Raw genomic sequence first — 22347 nt, 5'->3', positions numbered from 1 at the left:
AGACATAGAACTCCAAAAATGAACCAATTATAGAAAGCAAGTTGTTGAGATGTAGAGTAACTGTATACGCAGCCAAGAGCATTGCATGATCTTCTTCTATAATTTCATCCATTTCAGTAATTATAACCAAAACAGACCTATGAAAACATATAATAAAAATTAAGGCCTAAAAAGGTTAATGAAACCAAAGCATGTAGAAAAATATTTTTGAATATACAAAAAAAGTATGAAAGTATATAATACAAATGCTTGAATATTTGAGTAACAGAAAAAAGATTTTCTTAAACCAATCTACTGAATGTGCCCTAAACTCTAATAGAATAGACTAAATAAATTTTAGAGAAGTAAATAGTTAGCCAAACATGCTAAACAATGATTAACTTATGTTAAGGTCCACTCTAACAACTTATTATTTTTACTTAACATAACAATTAATAAATGACTATAACATAATAATACTTATTAATACTTAACATGATATATACTAAAATATAAAAGTAATGTAGTTCAAAATCCCATGATTTTTTCAAGAAAAATGGGACTATGGCACACAAACCACATATATCTAATCAATAATTCATATGGCACAACAAAGTTGTCCCTTAATTCTGAAGATAACAACATTCATATAAATTTAAATTAAAGAGGAGAGCATAAGGATATACCTGGGCAACTTTGAGTGAAGGTGATTATTAAGTCTACTCCTTTTTTTATTTTACAAAGCTTCTTCAAATGCTTTAAGAAAATAAATTCATCAATTACAGACATATATATATATAACACATTAAAATAAATTCAAATATTTAATCTTGATTTACAGACCGATAAAGCACACACATTAAAATAGACATTACTACTGTATGTAATCATTTTAAAAGTCTATTGGGTTTTTCGGCATTCAAAAAAATCTCACTTTCTTGTATGGCTTAAGTAAACTATATTTTCATCAATGATTTGGTTGTGAAAAAAATTAAGGACCGAATATAATAGCAAGATTTTACAAGGGTTTATACATTAAAAAAAACCCTCCAAACATCAATCAAAAACATAGTTCACCCATTCAAAATGCCCTATAGGTTTATTATCCACACTAGTGCTTTATTATCCACACTAGTTCACATTACTTTTGCTTTCAAAGTAGTTTTATTATCTACATCATATCTATTACTCAAGATTTTCTATTACAACAACATAAATCTTAATACACACACACACGAAGTTCAACAAACCAGTTTTCAAAATAATGTATGAAATTTGCAAGCAAAACCCTAAAATGTTGATGAATTACATTGAATTTCATAAACTTTTTAAATATCAAAAGGTATCCTTTTTTGTTTACATAAATTTTATCAAGTTAACAAAAATTAGCACAACATGGAATTTATGAACATAAGAAAAAGGTTTACACCATTATATCTACAATAAAATACCATAAAAATAAAAATATATGCTATGCAAGACATGATAAAAGAGACAAGAAACAATATTGTTAAACTGAGAAATTGATATTTTCATTTGAATGCCTCTACTTAATATTTATCTATATATCTCATATATTTTAAAAACTTTGATTCAAGCAAATAAAATGTATTTGTCTCAAGATCTTATCTTATCATGTTGAATTATTATATCAACATAGATTTGATTTAATCAAAACAGAAATTCTCCAATAAAAATTTTATCCAAACATATATGAAATTTATTTGTCTTTGATCCAATTAAAACATATTTTACCATGCTCTGATTCAGAGCAAGCGACAACTCTGTCAAATTGGGAATACGATCGCGTTAGGGTTTTTTCCAAAACAAAACAAACAAGAAAGAGTTTTATGTAATAAAGGGTAGTTTAGTAATTTGACAATTACCAAACTTTCTCATCCATCGGTGTAAACACTGACAAACCACACCCCTTGTGAATCACTTTCCCTGGTCAAGTGGAAAGTGATTACAGGAAAAGTGATTATAAAGAGACTATTTTTTTTAAGAACCAAACTTTTGAAATGGATTCACCCCTCTTATTTTGCAGGGAAAATAACAACTTGACATCATACCAAATGGGCCCTTATGTTAAAAGTCAAGTTTGGTTTCTTCTCGATGTATAACTGAGGCCTAAATAAAAATGAATGTGAACAGTGATTTATCTATGTTACCAAAAATATATGTCTTAGTTGTGTACTAATCGGATCAATAAATAAGTGTCCCAATAATAATAATAATTAAGCCACCCAATAATTTTAAAAAGCATCACCATCAACTAAGTTACCTTTTGTTGCTTCATAAATAAGACATCAAGAAATACACTTTTTTGAAAGCGAAAGATAATAGTAATAATAATAATAATCCCATGCTGTTGTCTATATCATATTAACCGGTATCAAGCTGAGGAGTCCAATTCAATATTTTAACTTTTAGATTGTATCATTTATTGGATATTTATAAACAACCAGTGTTTAATGAATTACTACAAATTAAATCATATCACCATCTAATATCCAATTTATATATATATATATATATATATTAAGCAGACCATGTGAAGAAATGAACTAGCTAATTCTACATCAAATAAATAATGACCATTCTTACAAGCTGAACCAGACAAAGGCCATCCTAAGAACTAACAACTTGGCTCATGTGATTCATGATGCAATGAGAATTTCGCATAGTAATCATGAGAGCAAAAGTCAAATTCTCATGACTCGTTCAAACAAAACAACTAAACCATAAACTTAACCAAACTAATGCCACCTTCTCCACATTAAACAATTATAAACATGTACAAATTTGATCAAATAATCAATGGCCACCTCTTAATATTCAACTTCTTATAAAACAATGTGCTGTATTTGGTTGCAACTACCAAACTAATCTGATTGCAACCTCTCAACTTCCATTCACTTCATTTCATAAAATCTCATCCATTTGCATGCTTGCTATTTTTATACAACCATGACCATGTCTTCTTCTTCTTCTTCTTCTTCTTCTTCTTCTTCTTCATCATCATCATCATTTTGCATTTCTATTACCAGAGAACCTTTGTTGCTGGATCCATTACTAGTAGTAACAAAGCAACAAAAGAGCTCAAAAAGAAGAAAACTTCTTTTCCTCTTCCCATCAACTCGTTTTGTTAGCCATTGCTTCCTTGCATTACTAGCTTTGTGGGGTTGTTTCAACATCTCAAGGATCATTCTTTTCTCATCATCTCTCCCATGCAAAAGCAACCAAGAACAGCAAGTCATTCAGAGACCATCGGTGCCACTCCGGCCATGTCTGAACTTCAGTGAGGAGTACAAGAACAGAACAGTGAAGTTGCATAGACGGTATTGTCGAATTTAATTATGCAATATGTAGTTAACCAAGACCAAATAATAGATAATTTTGGAATGACAGAAGATACATGATGGTTGTGGCATCCGGAGGATTGAACCAACAAAGGAACCAGATAGTTGATGCGGTGGTTATTGCCCGTGTTATCGGCGCCATCCTCGTCGTTCCAGTGCTTCAAGTGAATCAAGTGTGGGGTGATGAGAGGTGAGTTCTTCTTGTAACTTTGTTTGATTTAATGCATGAAAGGTTCTTTTGAAGGGTTAAGTAAATGGTGAGTGACGAAGTGTGAGGTGTTTTGTTGTTAGTGTAGTGAGTTTGGGGATATATTTGATGAAAGACACTTCAAAGAAACGTTGAGGGATGATGTGGTTGTGGTTTCTTCTTTGCCTTCAACACACCTTCTGAAGAGGAGGGTACATGCACCTCCAATGCCTTTACACACGGATGAGGATTGGCTACTTGCAAACTATATGCCTAAGGTCTCTTCCTCTACCCTTAATTACATTCACTGGGGGGTAATTTTATCATGACGTATTGGGGCATCTGAGAAAGAGAAATACAAGTTTTAATTAATTTTTAGTAAGATAAGCAATTAAAGAAATGAAATGGATTTTTTTTTTTTAAGCTTTATAATTGTAACAATACATAGGAGTATAGGACATTATTGAAAAATAGAAATGCCATAATAACTACATTATTTGATCATTAGGAGGTGGTAAATTTATAGCTTTAAAGGTCTTTTTAAAAAAAAAAACAAAATAAAGTAACTCCGTTTATGAGTATATATGAAAAACTAGCTTTTAAATTTTATAGAGTTTTTTTTTTGTGGTTAAAAAATAATAAATTATGTCAATGATACATTTTTTTTTAAATAATAGGCGACAAACACCTTTTTTTTATGAATATAAATAGTATCAAACCGTACTAAAATCCGGGTGTACAATATATGTACAGTATAAGAATCATATAAAAATCCGGATGAACAGTATATGAAACAGTGCTGTCAGGGAAGAATTTGAACCCAAAATACATATTTATATAAACGTGAGTAAAACTAAAATGTAAAACAGGAAAAATAAAATTGAAGCCAAAGTCAACTTAAATGCAACCGGCAGAGTTTGCTTATAATATACAAAAGTGTGTGTGTGTATATGTATAAGCAAAATCCTATGCAGTTTACCCCTGAAAACAAGAACCATATCAATCTTAATATGAAAAATTTCTATTGACCAAAGACATTAGAAATGCTACAACCTAAATAACAACGTATGTTGTTTGCTTCAGCTTACCAGACAAAGTATTTTAACCCTTCGGGCTTTCGATTCAAGACTCTCAAAGAATCTCAGCAGCGACCTTCAGAAACTTCGATGCAAGGTTCAATATTAAGATAATTTCCCTGCAAACATACACCCAAAAATGAATGATTTACCCTTGATACAGTTGATAGCATTTATAAGTTATACAGGTTGCATTTAAAGCTATAAAATTCCAGCCGAGGATTGAAGAGACTGCAGATATGCTTGTTAGCAGAATGTCGAAGAATGGGCCATACATGGCATTGCATCTCAGACTAGAGAAAGATGTTTGGGTGAGGACTGGATGCCTTCCGGGATTAGGAGAAAAGGCCGATGTTGAGATTAAGAATGAACGTTTATCTAGTCCAAATCTTCTTACTTCACGCTCTAATCTCTTGGCAGAAGTTCGCTATTTGGCAGGTCTCTGCCCCCTTAATGGCCTTGAGACTTCAATGTAAGAATTACTTTTCATAATCTCAATTCATTTTATTATGATTTAATTAATTGTCTCCTATGTAGATTTTTCTTCTCTGTAGACATAACAAAATGTCATCAGATTCAAGATCTGAAATTTAGATTAAGCACTTGATTTTCCTTCTATTGACGTGAATTGCGAAGAAGTATTCGACAATAGCACATTGTACTACCAGTTCTAAGCTTGGATCCATTATCAAGTATGCCAACATAAATTGCATTTATAGCCATACAAAACAATAGTTTATGTATATATATATGTACATAAGCTAGCCATTCATAAATCAGGGAAAGGAGCAAAATGATCCATTTGGGTTTGCCAATTTATCTTTGAATTATCAAATTTTCTTTCTTATCTTAGAAGAAATTATAATAATGCTTTAGTTATTTTAATTGAACTAGTAGTCTTTACTATACATCTCAACTAAAAATGGAAAAGGCGGCAGGAAATATGTATGCAACTCTAATCTTGGGACAGATATACACAAGTGACAAACTTCGCAGTAGCATATCTGTCTTAAACAACTCATATAGAATTAAATTTGAAAGGACTACCCAGATAAGAAAAATCTTAAGTCAAACATTGTATTGTCTTACTCTTACAAGATAGGATCTGGCTATAACAATGGATGTGTTTGCTCTGCACAAGAAAGCGAAATTTTTTCCTTTCAAATAAAGTAGTTAATTTTACCAATGGCTAATATTGGCACTTGTATGATTTCAGGTTGCTTAATGGACTAGACATACCAAAGAACACAAGGATTTACTGGGCAGGGGGTGAACCGTTTGGAGGAGTTACAGCACTTAAACCACTTAAATTGCTATTCCCTCACCTATATAACAAATGGAACCTAGAAAAGTCAGGGGAACTAGATGATTTCAAGCAAAAACCATCTATTCTTGCAGCATTAGACTACATAGTTTGTCTCAAGAGTCAAGTCTTCATGGAAAATCATGGAGGAAATATGGCACGAGCCCTGCAGGTATTTATTCGATTTGCATTTTAATAGCAATAGAATCCGCCAAGTTTAACTCTTACTGACTTCATATATGATTTGGATGATGAGCAGGGGCACCGAACTTACATGGGTTATGGGATGCACATCAAGCCAAACAAGAGACTGTTAATCCAATTGTTCCAAAATAAGAGCCTAGAAGATAGTGAGAAAAAGAAGAAAATCAAGCAAATTCACCTAGAGGATCTTGATTTAGACTTAATCAAAGGTAGGAAAAGGAACATGGATGCCATTACCTTTCCTGCTTATCATTGCATGTGCAATAAAGACTTGAGAGCTTCAAATGACACCAAATGGTTATTGTAGTCCAGGAATCCATATTTCACTTTAGGATTCCACTTGCACATAAAGGTACATGGAATACATCAGTGTACACTGGAAATTGATGTGAGTTGTTCTATGAAGGACCACAGAAAACAATAGAGGAACGTCATTCAGTAAACCTATTGCTCCAAGTTATCTTCAGAAATATAAACAATAAAAATTCTAGGAAAAAAAATCTAGGTTAAAATATCTAAGTTTTTACCCATATCATGTTTGATGTGTGGCTCAATTTGTTTCTGTTTGTTCTGTCAAGTTCATGGTTTACACTAGTATGAAATTTTGACATCAAATCTCAACCATGAATTACTTCAATCAGTTTCAGAATCAATGTATAACTGGGAAATTTTTTAATTCAAGGGAAAACAAAGAGCATCACTCACCTTCCATTCAAGGATGAAAATGGAAATTCCTTCAGCTTATGTTAGTTCCTAGGGTTGTGAGATATGTTGTAGTCCAAACCAGCTCCGTACTTCCAAGCTTCTAGATTCCGGTTCCATTCAAATTTACGCTTTAGAGGAAGCAACTTGATCCATGGCCTAGGATGAGAAAGCTTTGATATCAGCATGAATTATTCACAGAGGTCATATGTGGAAAAACAAGGACAACCACAAAGGGGCCAAATTATCTCTAGAATTATGTTGTACCTTATGATAGGATCTAGATAACTGGATAGAAATGTGTACCAACCAAGCATTACAAAATGCCCAGACCAATCAAGAATCACAGCAATCCCAACCTGAGAGTAGAAAGAAGTAATGGGAAAAAGGGTGGGTAAATGTATTGAAAATGACAGCATGCCAATGCTTTCTGACCAACTGTAACAAAGGCAATAAAAGGGGAGAAAATAATTCTTAGTATAATGGATATTCATCTTACTACACTAGAGGCACTAAAGTCATGAAGTTCCAAGTCAAGCAGTTGCTCTATATAAATCGATGCATCAATATGGAACTCAGGATTCATTTTATAAGATCTTTAACTAGTTTCATGCCTTTCACTAGATGAAATCAGAAAGAAAAAATATTGTAGTTTGGTATGCGCTGTCATTTTGTCAGCATGACATTCCCACTAGAACAAAACGTACATCATTATCAAAAAAATTGAAGATCATGTATCACATTGTACTGTAACTATGAGACTATATCAATTTGAAGAAAAACTCAAGAGCCCCTTAGTTATTATTATAGATCCAATAAGTCATCAGCTTATGTAAGCAAATTATAAGTTCCTAAAAATAGCATTGATCAAGACAAAGAAAAAGGCTATGAAAATTATGAAAATATTTCACCTGTTTAAATATAGACGGTAAGAGCCGGGGTTGACTTAGCATAACCAAACCCAACGTCTTCACAAGAGGCCAAAACTGTATGACATCCTATTGAGGTGGAAAAAACATATTAAATCCTCTTGACTAAGGACAATATTCCCTTTAGGGGAAAACTTTCAATAATTCAATTTTATGAACATGGAAAAGTGGAGCTTTTGCTGAGTGGCAACCTGAAGAAATGGCCTAAGCACTGGATCTCCGAGCTTCTGGTGAAATATTTCATGAAGATATTCACAAATATGTAAGCTGAAATATTTAGAAGGAAACTTATGAAAGACATATTAGCTTACTTGCATAGCCAAAAAATTGGCATAAAGGAGGTCATTGATGAAGGCAGATGAAATAGCCACATTTGGCTTTGCTGACATTGCTCTTTGAAACAACCAAGATGCGCTTAAATTTGGCTGAAAAATCAAAATAACTTATACTTGCAAATGGAACAAAAATAATGAGAAGTGAGAAAACACAAACCAAGTAAGGATTTAGTAAGCTCAGACTATAGACATCAAGAAAGTTTCCAGATACTGCTTCAAATATTCCTGAATTTACAAGATGCCAGAAGAAGAAAAGATATATCAAATTCCGGTTTGGACGTATTCCAGGTGAAATGATTTAGCAACATGGCAGGTGAAAATAAATATGAGCAATTTTACCATGTTGGACACAGACAAAATTATTACATCACATATTATTCACATGTTTTAAATTGATGATCAACAGCATGAATCAGAGGTGGAAAAAAAACAACGATTACTTCTAATCGCATATTCCACAATGAATTTTTTATCAGTTTTTTTCCTGGTAAATATAGTTGTCTAAACTTAATGAATATTACAGAACATTAACAATTGGATGTCAGTATCAAATTTTACAATGTAATGCAAACATAACTATGCACCATTCATACCATTTGACAGCCTGTTTAGGTGGCGAGTCATGCTTCCAAAACCCCCAAAGGAAACTGGTGACTGGATGCCGCTAGCATCACCAACCTGCATAGATCAGTTCTATTGGCTCTGAATATACAATTTTCACCCAAGAGTTACATAAATATGTTGACACAAGGGAAACCTGTATGACTCGGTCAAACGCAGATGGCAGTGGGCTGTAAAGACACTCCCCATACATGAAAAGAAAGATAAATGACATGAAATCAGCTGTTTGGTATGTTCGGAGAAAAAGAATATGGCATCATGGGCATATATTAGGATGCTTCATCTCTAAATGTACATTATATACATATACACACATATATCAAAAGAGGAAATGTTTTTCAACGTTCTAAGAAACCAAAAGGCAAACTCTCATTTGAGAGAGGACTATTGTGCCAAGTCTTCTTAGTGAAGGTTGCTCAAATGACCTAAAATTGATTCTTTGTTTATTAAGGAAGCAAAAGGACAGAAAGTGATTAGATGCATGTTCTAACTGGGTTACTACCATAGTTACCAGATTCGCTAAGTATAAGTTTTAAATAGTTATAGATAACGTTACAATTTAACAATTATAGATAACGCTACAATTTAATAGGTTTTAAAAGTTGTTATAGATAAAATTGCTATCTATTTTTAAATCTAGTATAAGTTTTTAAATTATTATATAATATAAAATTTTATTACACAAAATTATAACCTATACATTCTTTAAAAGTACAATAAAATTAGTTCTTTAAATTTTGTTTAACTCATTTTATAACTATAATTGTAATGTTCTTTTTTTATTAAATGTTATTCTTATGCAGTTTTGGGTCTATTTAGTAAACTAAGAACATCTTTTTCTTTCGAATTAATAATAAAGTTTTATAATTTTGTATGTATTTTATATAACCGACTAAGATGTAATTTTCAATCGTATCTTGAATTGAATTAATCGTACCAACTAAGCCTACACCCCACTGTATCGGATACACTATAAGCATTGTTTCTTGTATCCATACCCGTCTCACGACTTAGATCGTACCGCGTTTCTGATAACTATTGTTGCTACATGATAAATAAATGAGTGCAACTTAAGACCTTGTTAAGTCTTATAAATAAAGCCAAACAACTTAAGGAGTTCCCTTTACCCAGTTTAATGCATTAGACATTTGATATGATGATAAAAAAGGGTCAACTTATATTACCACCTATGTGTTGTAAAAGAAATAATTAGTAGAACTAGCAGGTACAATGATTAACAGTAGAGCAAGCATTCTCTATTTAACAATTGACACGGGAATGTCTTGTAAGATAAAAAATGGTGAACTTGGCTATGCTATAAGAGGTGGTTATTTATTATGGCCTATGTCTAAAGCACTGATAAAGTAAATTTTGAAACAATATCTTTAAGTTGCAACAGATGAAGTGAAGATATTGGTAGCTAACAAAGAAATTATCCATCATAATTAATATACATGTTGGAAATCTCGGACTAAGATTAAGGAAGGATCGTTTGGTTAATTTTAGGGGATTCAGAGTTATATTTAGAGATTAGCTGACAATTTTGTTAGCCGTAAATAGTTGTGTATTATGTGTCATTAGGCAGGTTTCTAAAAAATTTTATGCTTTAATTTGTTTCCTTTTATAACTAATTGTAAAGGCTGTAGTTAGCCTATATATCTTGTATTCTTAAAGATGGAGAATAAATGATTATTGTGTTCCTATCAACCTTATGGTATCAAAGCTTTCATAATAATAATAAAAACAAAAAAACAAAAGGGAGCGTGACCAGGATAAGCATGGAAGGAAGGAAAGAGAAAGAAGTTTCCGCTGCAATCTCAGCCCTTTCTTCAAATTCTTCTTGTAGTTTATCAACAATCACTCAATCATACGGTGACAATGCCACTCTTCAAATAACTCAGCATAAACTAAATGGAAAAAATTTCCTTCAGCGGTCTTAATCCTTGCAAATAGTGATTCCGGGAAGAGGCAAGAGGGGATATATCAATGGAGAAATCAAGCCATGATAGTCCGGAGTATGTTGTCTTGGAATCCAACTCGATTGTTATAGCATGGCTAATAAACTCTATAGAGACTAGTTAGTCGTATCAACTTGTTCTTCATAATGGCAAAAGATAATTGGGATGTTGTTAAAGAAAATTATTTGAATTTTAAGAATACATCTTAAATATTCAAAATTAAGATGCGGCTGAAAGAAAGTAGGCAAGGAAAACAAGAAGTGAATGGCTACTACAACATGCTAAAGGTTCTTTGGCAAGAGCTCGACCTCTTCCATGAGGCGGATTAGGAAGAACTCGAAAAACATGTCAAGTTCAAGACTCATCTTGACAAGGAAAGGCTTTATGAATCTCTACCAGGTCTGAATCATGACTTAGACAAGGTCATAGGAAGGATTTTAGCCAAAAACCCTCTTCCCTCTATCGAAGAAGCTTTTGCAGAAGTAAGAAGAGAAGAGAATAAGCACCATGTGATGCTTGGCGACCAAAATTTCGGGAATAACCAAGTTGTAGCAGCTTGAGATTGACCTGTGGTGACTATTGCTCTGGTAATAAATAAAACATAAGGATTTTCAAGCAACAAAAACCCAAATAAACAAGAAGAAAGACCATGGTGCACTCATTACAACAGGTAAGGTCATTCCCGTGAGAATTGCTTTCATATCCATGGATTTCAACCCAATTGGAAGCCTCGTGGGACAAAAAATAAGAAAGCATTCAACATAGTTTCTGCAAATCATTTTTCCATAAAGGGCTCAAACAAGGGCCAAAATGTTGTTCTAACTAAGAACCAATTAGAGGTCTTGCACCAGATACTCAATTAGACCCAAATACCACGGTCACTCATAAAAGGACTTAATGTTTCACACAAAGGTATTGCTCTCCATACTTGGTCACAACCTAATTGGATTCTTGATTCAGGAGCAACAAACCACATGACAGGTAATGCTTCCTTTTTTTTTTTTACCTACACCCCGTGTAATGATAAGTCACGAGTTCAGATAGCAGATGGATCTATTCAACAATAGGGGTCAATTCCCCTCAATGATTGTCAAAGAAATTAGTTGTCCATCTAATGATTAGCAGATTTTATGCAATATATCAAGCCACCAAAATATATGTAAATCTTTTACTTTCCTTTTTAAGATATATTAGTTGTTTTAGCTGTATAATAGGCCTGAAGATCTGTAATTTAGCTGTATTATAGGGCTGAGATTCAGCTTGTATTATGGTTATATAATGACAACTCTCCACCATGGAGGAAACACCTCTTTTTCTCAAAAGATCTTAGTTTTACGCTTTTAACAACTAGACGACAAGGAGATTGGTGAGATGGTGGAGAGTTGTCATTATATAACCATAATACAAGCTGAATCTCAGCCCTATAATACAGCTAAATTACAGATCTTCAGCATTATAATACAACTAAAACAGCTAATATATCCTAAAAAGGAAAGTAAAAGATTTACATATATTTTGGTGGCTTGATATATTGCATAAAATCTGCTAATCATTAGATGGACAGCTAATTTCTTTGACATCCTCCCTCAAATTGATGTTGGTAAATCTACAAGCATCAATTTGCCAACAAGGAAATTATGCCGCTGACGTGTCATGAATTTGGTAAAGATGTCTGCAATTTGTAAACTAGTAGATATATGTGGGAGAGTGATAACTTGGTGGTCGTAGGCCTCTCTAATAGAGTGGCAGTCAACCTCGATATGTTTCATCTTCTAGAAATAGCTAGAACCCTTATGTTCACAAGGCACGTGCCCAAATTTCCCTTGCAGGAAGTTGCTTTAACTGCATCTTACCTTATTAATCAGATGCCTTCCAAGATCCTAAAGTTCATAACCCTATTTCTGTCCTTCAAACCACATACCCCCATTTTCATTCATCCTCTTCACTTCCACTAAAAGTCTTTGGTTGTTCAACCTTTATCCATAACTAGAGCTGTCAAAACGGGCCTAACCTGTCGGGTCGGCCCGCCCCGCCAACAAAAATTGGCGGGTTGGGTTGGCCTCTTGTAGGCCCGTTTGGAAGCGGGCCAAAACGGGTCAACCCGTTTGGATTAGGGTAATGGGCGGGGCGGGGAGGGGCGGGCTAGCCCGCCTTTTTAATTTACTAAAAAAAAATTTAAAAAAAAAAAAGATTAAATGAGGATAAATGTTTTAGGTGCTTTATATAACACAATAATTATGATGGAAATTTTTGAATGTTGGGTTAGTTGGTTAACTTGCTTGGATATGTTGTTATTTACTTGTTTTATTATTTTTAGTTGTGTGATTTATTATAACCTCTCATGTAAAATATTTTTTTGAAATATGTGTTTTGTATTATGTTTTGTGCCTTAATAAATATATTTTGGTTTGTTAAAAAAAAATAATCAATATATAAAATATATAATTTTTAAATATTTCATATTTTTAGTGGGTCGGCCCGCCCCTCCCCGCCAAATGGCTGATTTTGGTAGCCCGCCACGCCGGCCTGTTTTGACAGGTCTATCCATAACACAAAGCTAAATCTATCTAAACTTGATCCTCACTCTATCAAATGTGCTTTCATAGGGTCCAAATCACAAAAGGGTTATAAATGTTACTCTCCAAGTCAAAGATGCTTTTTTGTCTCAAAAGATGTCACTTTCTTTGAAATAGAATCACTTTTTACCCTACTCTTCTTAAAGGGGAGAATTTAAATAAAGAAGAATCGTGGAATTCTGTAAAGTATGACCAAATTGAATCTAAACCACAATCGTTGTCCTTACCTAAACCAACAATTCTTCAACCTGAACCGCTTGAATCTATGGTTCACATGTTATTGCAACAAGATTTGGAAACAAGAATAGTCAAGAATCATCCATTGCCGGTTTAAACAAGGAGACCACATTCACAAAAGGTATATACATCTGAGACTTTGCTTGCTCAAGAATCTGAACCAAGGGATTGATCTACACCAAAAAACACTACCCAGCCAGAGGTTTTGGACTTAACAATTACAACTCAGTTTAAGTTACACAATGAGCCAGATGATCTGCCAACAACATTGAGAAAATGAGTGAGATCTTGTACTCTTTATCCAATCTCTCATTATGTCTCGTATGATCGCTGATCTCCAAGCTTTCGGAGTTTTGTCTCTAATTCCTAAACCCATAAAAGAGGCCATTATGATACCAAAATTGAAGAAAGCAATTGAGGAAGAAATGGAAGTATGAGTTAAGAATGAAACATGGGAGATTGTCTTCTATGATCATTGATCTCCAGGCTTTCGGAGTTTTGTCTCTAAAATAGCCAACATTAAGATTCCTAAACCCATAGAAGAGGCTCTTATGATACCAAAATGGAAGAAAGCAATTAAGGAAGAAATGGAAGCACTAGTTAAGAATGAAACATAGGAGATTGTTGATTTGCCAAAAGGAAAGAAAACAGTGGGCTGCAAGTGGGTTTTCACAATCAAATACAAGGCTGCTGGAAGTGTGGGAAGATATAAAGCGAGGCTTGTGGCAAAAAGATTCACTCAAACGTATAGAATTGATTGTCAAGAGACCTTCACTCCAGTTGCTAAACTCAATATAGTTGGAGTTCTACTCTCACTTGCAGCAAACTTAGATTAGCCATTGCAACAAATCGACGTAAAAAATGCATTTCTGAATGGTGAACTACATGAGGAAGTTTACATGGATGTTCCTCCAGGTGGTGAAACTCAGAAAAGAAAGGTATGTCACTTGAAGAAATCACTTTATGGGTTGAAACAATCACCAGGAGCTTGGTTTAACAGATTTACAAAGGTCATCAAACTCAAACTGATCGCGCTGTATACTAAACAATCAAACGGTAAACTAGCAATCTTGATAGTTTATGTTATTGACATCATAGTGCCTAGAAGTAATTATACGGAAATTGAGACTTTGAAGAAATACTTGAATGAGGAGTTTGAATTGAAGGATTTGGGAGTTCCAAGGTATTTCTTAGGAATGGAAGTAGCAATGAATAAAACTGGGATCTCAATATCTCAAAAGAAATATATTCCTAATCTCTTCCATGAAACCACGATGTTAGCTTGCAAACAATTTGATACCCCAGTGGAACCAAATCACAAACTAGACTTGAGAAAAAGATGCAAATGTTGATCAAGGGAAGTACCAAAGACTGGTTGGGAAACTAATCTATCTCTCACATGCACGACCAAACATTGCATTTCTAGTTAGTGTAGCTAGTCGATTCATGCATTCACCGAGAAAATGCCATCTTGAAGAGGTATATAGGATTCTTCAGTACCTAAATTAGACACCAAGAAAAAGTTTATTTTTCAATAAAAATGAGAAAAAGGTAGTTATGATCTATGCAAACACAGTTTGGGCAAGATCAGCTATGGACAGAAGATCTATGTCAAGCTAATATACTCAACTATAGGGAAATCTGGTGACATGGAGAAGTAAAAAAAGCAATCTATAGTTGCTCGCAATAGTGCAGAAGCAAAATTTTTTGTTGTTGCTTAAGGAATATATGAAGGAATGTGGTTATCCAAATTACTAAAAGAGCTAGGAATGGCTTATGAGGAACCGATTAAGCTTTATTCCAATAACCAAGCAGCTATAAACATCGCTCAAAATCTAGCTCATCATGACCAAACAAAGCATGTTGAAATTAATAGACATTTCATCAAAGAGTGAAAAACTATTCAAGATCAAATTTATTTACAGAGAATCACTAGTTTTCAGGAAACTGCTACCTGGTTTTCAAGAATTATGACGGCTGATTTCATGGATCAAACAACCATGAGTTGTGCCTGATTTTCTGGGTTAGAACATCATTTAATAGCTGTAAAGTTATTTCTTCAGTGGCGTGTGTCTATAAAAGAGTGTATATTTCCTTCTTCTTTGTATACAATTTAAGTAAAAAAAAAAAAAAAACTGTTTCTTCTCCAAAAGAATTTCAACATGGTATCAGAACTGGATTCTTAAACCCTAGAACTATCCATTATGGCAACTGACACTCAACACAGATGCTCTTCAAGTGGCATCCAAACATGAAAATCCCATCCTTGAAACTCTAGTTACTAGTCATGGCCCCTCAGAAAATTCACCTTATCCCATTACAGGGCATAAACTGAATGGGAACAATTATCTCCAATGATAACAATCAATCATGATGTATATTTGTGGCAAAGGAAAAGATGAGTACCTGACTAGTGCGATAGCTCCTCCACAACCTGAAGATTCTAGGTTCAAAATCTGGAAAATACAAAATAATATAGTGATGTATTGGTTGATTAGTTCTATGACTAATGAAATTGGAGAAAACTTTCTCCTTTATAGCACGGCTCATGAGATATGGGAGGCAGCCAAGGAATTCTATTCCAGCAAAGAGAACACTTCTGAAATTTTTGAGTTGCAAACAACTCTTCATGATCTTAGGCAAGGAGATCTTTCAGTCACACAGTATTATCACTAGCTTTCACGCCAATGGCAAAGGTTTGATGTATTTGAAGAACAACATTGGAAGTGTTCTGAAGATGCAAATATCTTCAGGGAATTCGTTGAGAAGAAGAGAATATTTAAATTTTTGTTGGTCTTAATAAGAACCTTGATGAAGTTCGGGGAAAATTTTTAGCAACAAAACCCTTGCCGGGTTTACGAGAAGCTTCTTCAGAGATACGAAGGGAACAAAGCAGGAAGAAAGCGATGTTCGGAGAACTATCTACTATAACAGTTTCCTAAACCTCTGCACTAACAGCACAACCTTCATCATGAGGAACTTATTTCACCAATGAAAACCCGCCAAACAAAAGGGAAATTATGGTGTGATCACTGCAAAAAATCTGGTCATTCTCGTGAGACATGCTGGAAAATCAATGGGAAACCTATAGATTGGAAGCCATCCAGAATTGTTGGGGATAAAGACACTAAAAGGAATCATGCAGCTGTTGAAGGAAAGTCTCATGTTGATTCAAGCCTTTTCACCAAGGAGCAGTTAGATGTGCTACAGAAATTCTTCACAAATCAGAAAACTGCAGCCACAACTCCTGCGACTGGTTCATTGGCCCATAAAGGTAATTATAATATGCTCTAAGTGTAACTTCAAAAAGCTTAACCCCGTGGATTGTGGATTCCAGAGCATCTGATCATATGACAGGAAATGCTACATGTCTCCAGAATTACAAGCCATGTCAACAAAAGATCTAACCCTACACATTATTCTTTATGTCCCAAACCTTAACTGTAATTTACTTTCTGTTAGCAAGCTCACACAAAATCTACAATGTGTTGCTAAATTTTATCCTGATCTTTATGAATTTCAGGATTTGAGTTCGGGGAGGACGATTGGCAATGCTAAGGAACATGCAGGTCTATTGCTAATGGAAGTTGATTGCTCACTTGTTAGAGACACATTCCATACTGCTTGCATTACCTCAGCCCATTGTTCAAAAGATAAATTTATTTCTCCTAAAGATGATCCAATTATGTTATGGCACTATTGCCTATGCCATCCTAATTTTTTGTACCTTCGTAGGACGTTTCCATCATTGTTTAAGAATAAAAACCCAACATCTTTTCAATGTGAAGTGTGTCAATTCTCAAAGCATACACGTAATACTTTTTCTAGTCTCCCATATAAATCCTCTTCTCCTTTTTCCATGATACATAGTGATATCTGGGGGCCATCAAAAAGATAAAAATGTTACTGGGACCCAATGGCTTGTATCTTTTGTAGACGATCATACTAGAATCACTTGGTTATTCCTTATGAAGGAAAAATAAGAAGTTGGAAATATCTTCAAACAATTCCACATCTTGGTACAAACCCAATTTCATATAAAAATTCAAGTCCTTAAAACCAATAATGCCGAAGAGTACTTTGCATCTTCCCTAACAAATTATTTAAAAGAGCAAGGAATAGTTCATGTAAGATCATATGTTGATACACCACAACAAAATGGGATAGGTGAAAGGAAAAATAGACACCTTCTTGAGGTTGCTCGTTCTTTGATGTTCACCACTCATGTTCCTAAATTTCTTTGGTTGAGCGTTGCCTACTTAATCAATAGAATGCCATTAGAGTTCTGAATTTCCAAACACCCTATGAACTTCTACTTAAATCATATCCTCATACTGGCTTTATGACCGCTTTACCTGCCAAAGTTTTTGGTTGTACTGCCTTTGTCCACCTTTCCTCACAAAATAAAAGTAAACTTGAACCAACAGCTCTCAAATGCATATTTATTGGTTATTCCTCACATCAAAAAAGGTGCAAGTGTTATTCAACTATTAATCAAAAATTCTAAAACACCATGGGTCCTACGTTCTTTGAAGAACAACCCTACTACCACAACATTAATAGTCAAAGGGAGACACAAAGAAAAGAATATCAGTTTTGGGGCATTAACACACTAGAATCAACCTATGCTCCTGCTATTGAACCTGTTGAACAACTATCAGAAACCACCATAAAACCAGCTGAAAAGACCACTGAAACAACTGAAAAACTCATAGAACAGCCCACTGGAGACACACCATATTGCAACTTTCCAATACCACAAAAATCCAGCCCTATCCAATCTGCAGAACCTTCAAACTTCCAAGTCTACACAAAGAGGAATAAACAACTAATGAGAGAAGACTTGCAACAACCTGAACAAGGCCTCGAGTCCAATCCCATCTCAAATTCCTCACATTCACCAGGTAATGATGCTTGTGATATGCTTGATGATAGACCTATTGCCTTAAGAAAAGGGAGAAAGACATGTACAAATCATCTTATACATAATTTTCTTTCTTACAAAGAGTTGTCTTCTAATCATCATGCTTTTGTGAGTAGCTTGGATAATATCCAAATACCAAGCAATAAGTGAAGCCCTTAAAGTTCCAGAATGGCAGATAGCAGTGCAAGAAGAAATCCAAGCCATAGAAAAGAATCTAACATGGATAATTGCAGATCTACCTGCAGGAAAAAATCCAGTAGGGTGTAAATGGGCCATCACTGTCAAGCATAATACAACTGGGAGTGTTAATAGATTTAAAGCAAAGTTGGTGGCAAAGGGATTCAGTCAATCATATGGAATTGATTATTTTGAAACATTTGCTCCGGTGGCCAAGTTGAATACTATTTGTGTACTGTTTTCATTTGTATCCAATCTACACTTGCCACTTTATCAATTGGATGTGAAAAATGCCTTCCTCAACGGGGACTTACAAGAGGAAGTCTACATGGAGATACCATCTGGGTTAGAAACTTAATCAACAACAAATCAAGTGTGTAAGCTTAAGAAATCCTTATATGGGCTGAAACAATCTCTGAAGGCATGGTTTGACAAATTTAATAAGGTTGTCAAGGCATTTGGGTGTACACAATGTCAAACAGATCATACAATGTTTGTCAAATTTTCGCCTACAGGTATGCTGGCAATAATGATAGTCTATGTTGATGACATTATCTTAACATGAGATAACTATGATGACATTAAAACACTTAAAGATTTCTTGGCAAAAGAATTTGAAATCAAAGATCTAAAAAAACTCAAGTACTTCCTTGGAATGGAAGTTGCCAGATTTGTTAGAGCTTAGATTGGTTAATGGGCCATATTGGGCCATACACAAACCCTAATATTTTTCTATATATACTCTTGTACTATTTTCTTAATTGATATCCAAAATTATTTCTCCTATTCTCACAAGATTAAGGAAAGGTATCTCAATCTCTCAAACAAAATATGTATTAGACCTCCTCAAGGATACAGGAATGTTAGGTTGCAAACCTGCCGATACTCCCATGGATCCTAATTCTAAGTTGGGAAGCAGAGAAGATTGCGCTCCTGTTGATAAAGCAAGATATCAACGATTGGTAGGAAAATTTATTTATTTATACCACAGAAGACCAGATATATGTTTTACTGTTAGTCTGGTTAGCCAGTTCATGAATAATCCTACAGAAGAACACTTGGAGGCAGTCTACAAAATTCTAAGATACCTCAAAATGTCACTTGGTCAAGGATTATTGTTCCAAAAAACAACAAATAGAGCAGTTTCTGTTTTTACTGATGCAGATTGGGCTGGGTCAATAACTGATAGAAGATCTACATCAGGATACTGCACCCTTGTTTGGGGAAATTTGGTCACTTGGAGAAGTAAGAAACAGTCAGTGGTGGCTCAGAATAGTGCAGAAGCTGAATTCAGAGCATTGGCATTAGGAATCTATGAAAGGACGTGGCTAAAAAGAATAATAGCTGAGCTAGGATTTAAAGATTTACAATCAATAAACACCTTGTGTGACAATCAGTCAGTTATTAGCATTGCCAAAAACCCAGTGCAACATAACTAAACAAAACATCTTGAAATTGATCGACACTTTATTAAGGAAAAGATTGAATCTGGGTTAATATCACTAAATTTTGTTCGCACAAGTCATCAAATTGCAGACATCTTAACTAAGGCATTTCCATGGAAATTGTTTGATGAATTAAAATCCAAGCTAGATATATTCGATATCTACAACCTTGCTTGAGGAGAAGTGTGGAAAACTATTCAAGATCAGATTTATGTATCGAGAATCACTGGTTTTCAGGAATTATGTTGGCTGATTTCATGAATCAAACAGCCATGAGTTGTGCCTGATTTTCTGGGTTAGAACATCTTCAATAGCTGTAAAGTTATTTCTTCAGTGGTGTGTGTCTATAAAAAAGTGTAAATTTCCTTCTTCTTTGTATACAATTGAAGAAAAAGAAAAACCCTTTCTTCTCCAAAAGAATTTCAACAAAGAAAAAATAAAGAATGGAAGTGCGTGCATGGTCTACATACTAACCAAACAACCAAGTTATGGATATGCTAACAAAGAGTCTATCAAAACATGGATTCATGGAGTTATCAAACAAGTTGGGGTTGATCAATATCTGCGCTCAAACTTAAAGGAGAGTGTTGGAAATCTCGGACTGAGATTAAGGATCTTGCGGCTGATTTTAGGGGATTAGGAGTTATATTAAGAGATTTGCTGACAATTTTGTTAGTTGTAAATAGTTGTGTATCATGTGTGATTAGGCAAGTTTCTAGGAAATTTTATTCTTTAAGTTGTTTCCGTTTATAAGTAATTGCAAAGGTTGTAGTTAGCCTATATATTATGTAATCTCTTAGTGATGAAGAATAAATGATATAGAGTTCCTATCAACTTTAATACATGTATATTCCATCGACAAGAAATCTCTCCTTAGCGGCACTTTGAGTGGAACTCATTGCAGTGCACCAAAAGAACAATCTTTTCACACTTCCAGCTAGTGGAACTGCTTTTTTATTAATTCAATTATGTCAACTCCAGAAGGTCCTCAAAATCCATATGTATAGGTCTAACCTATTCTTGGGTTCTAAAACTACCATTGTAAGTTGCACAAGGAGGAAAAACCCTCCCTTCCATCGCGCCACTTCCTGAGCCAGTAAGTTTCTCCCTGAAGTAAACCATATATCTTCCGCCCCCTTTAGAGTAGCAAGTCACCCAATAATGCCAAAAAATCCTCTTAACTATGATGACCATCTCAAACAAACTTGGAATTTTCTACAACTTGGAAGATTGCATATCCATCCTCAGCATCAAACAACAACGCTTTCCACAATCTAGCTCACTACACATGTGTGATCTCTGCCAAACCCAAGAAAGAAACTGTCTCATCCTTGAATGAATGTCCATCATATCTCACTCACTTTGGCAGGAGGTTGCACCATTCTTGGGTGTACTAGTGCATGTTAATTTGGTAAGTGAACTGTCACAGGTTAGTTTATCTTTACCCTTTATGGATATTATTGTCAATTCCAAAGAGTTGAAGAAGTCATCAATCATCATTATGGTATCTAGGTAAACCTTGTTTTAATAGATATTCTCAACTTAGCACACAAGCTAACATCGTTTAGCCACAGTTTCACCAAAAAAATAGATAGAGAAGGAAACTAGGTCTCATCTTCCTCTGTAGCTAGCTTGGTGACTGTCCAGTTGTGTTTGCACCATGATCACTAAAAGTAAGATCCAATGGCAGTACAATGGAACATTACCATTAAGTCCCATTACACTATAGGAATTAAAAACTTAAGATGGAGATCTTGAAGGAGCTACTTTGCAAATAATCTGTGTTGGGGGTGATTCTAATGACTTACTTCATTCATTGTAACCTTCAAAGCAAGTAATACATCATAGTTTATCTGAAACAAAAAGGAAACACAACTACCCAACCATGAAAGCCATAACCTACTACACATAAAACATACTTAGACTAACTAACAACCATATTGACTTGATATAACACTACTAAAGTATGTTTCATGTTGATGCAGCTCCATAAAGACCATACTTTGGTACAGAACCATGCTTTTGGGCAGCTTCTAATCACCTTCAACACACCCCCTTGATTAGAGGCTACATGCACTTAGTAAGGTCCTAAAATATATTAACTTTTGAACAGAGAAAGCCTTTATGAATATGTCAGTTGCTTGCTCATCTGTGCTACAATAGTACATGCTCATCAAAACATTTGTGATCTGGCTTCTAATGAATTGATATCTTATGTCAATATGTTTTGTGCGCCCATGCAAAGTAGGGTTTATAGCAATCAAAAGTGTTGATTTATTATCACACAAAATTTATGTTGCTTCCGTTTGTTTCTGTCCCATATCAGTTGGTA

The 22347-nt window shown here is 34.4% G+C and overlaps 1 protein-coding gene and 1 pseudogene across 7 annotated transcripts in view; one reads left to right on the top strand and one right to left on the bottom strand.

The window, feature by feature from the left end:
* Window positions 1-2554: 2554 nt before the first annotated feature.
* Window positions 2555-6418, top strand: LOC120267213 (annotated as a pseudogene).
* Window positions 4409-22347, bottom strand: part of LOC120266691 — a 35258-nt gene continuing 17319 nt past the window's right edge. For 2 of the 7 annotated variants that reach the window (XM_039274332.1, XM_039274333.1), the window contains exons 11-19: window positions 8835-8868; window positions 8671-8755; window positions 8235-8302; window positions 8054-8167; window positions 7934-7969; window positions 7725-7811; window positions 7081-7172; window positions 6817-6972; window positions 4409-4723 (exon numbers count right to left, since the gene is read on the bottom strand). In XM_039274332.1, the coding sequence (XP_039130266.1) occupies window positions 6858-6972; window positions 7081-7172; window positions 7725-7811; window positions 7934-7969; window positions 8054-8167; window positions 8235-8302; window positions 8671-8755; window positions 8835-8868 (631 nt within the window). In that variant the 3' untranslated portion in view covers window positions 4409-4723; window positions 6817-6857. Of the gene's footprint in view, window positions 4724-6181; window positions 6248-6348; window positions 6510-6816; window positions 6973-7080; window positions 7173-7724; window positions 7812-7933; window positions 7970-8053; window positions 8168-8234; window positions 8303-8670; window positions 8756-8834; window positions 8869-22347 lie in introns of those variants that run through there. The other 5 variants (XR_005538244.1, XR_005538243.1, XR_005538242.1 and 2 more) reach the window with 5 other exon arrangements.

This window comes from Dioscorea cayenensis, chromosome 8 (assembly GCF_009730915.1).
Source record: "Dioscorea cayenensis subsp. rotundata cultivar TDr96_F1 chromosome 8, TDr96_F1_v2_PseudoChromosome.rev07_lg8_w22 25.fasta, whole genome shotgun sequence".
NCBI lineage: Eukaryota > Viridiplantae > Streptophyta > Magnoliopsida > Dioscoreales > Dioscoreaceae > Dioscorea > Dioscorea cayenensis.
Note: the sequence above shows the minus strand (reverse complement) of the source record. Positions and strands in the feature narration are given on the sequence as shown.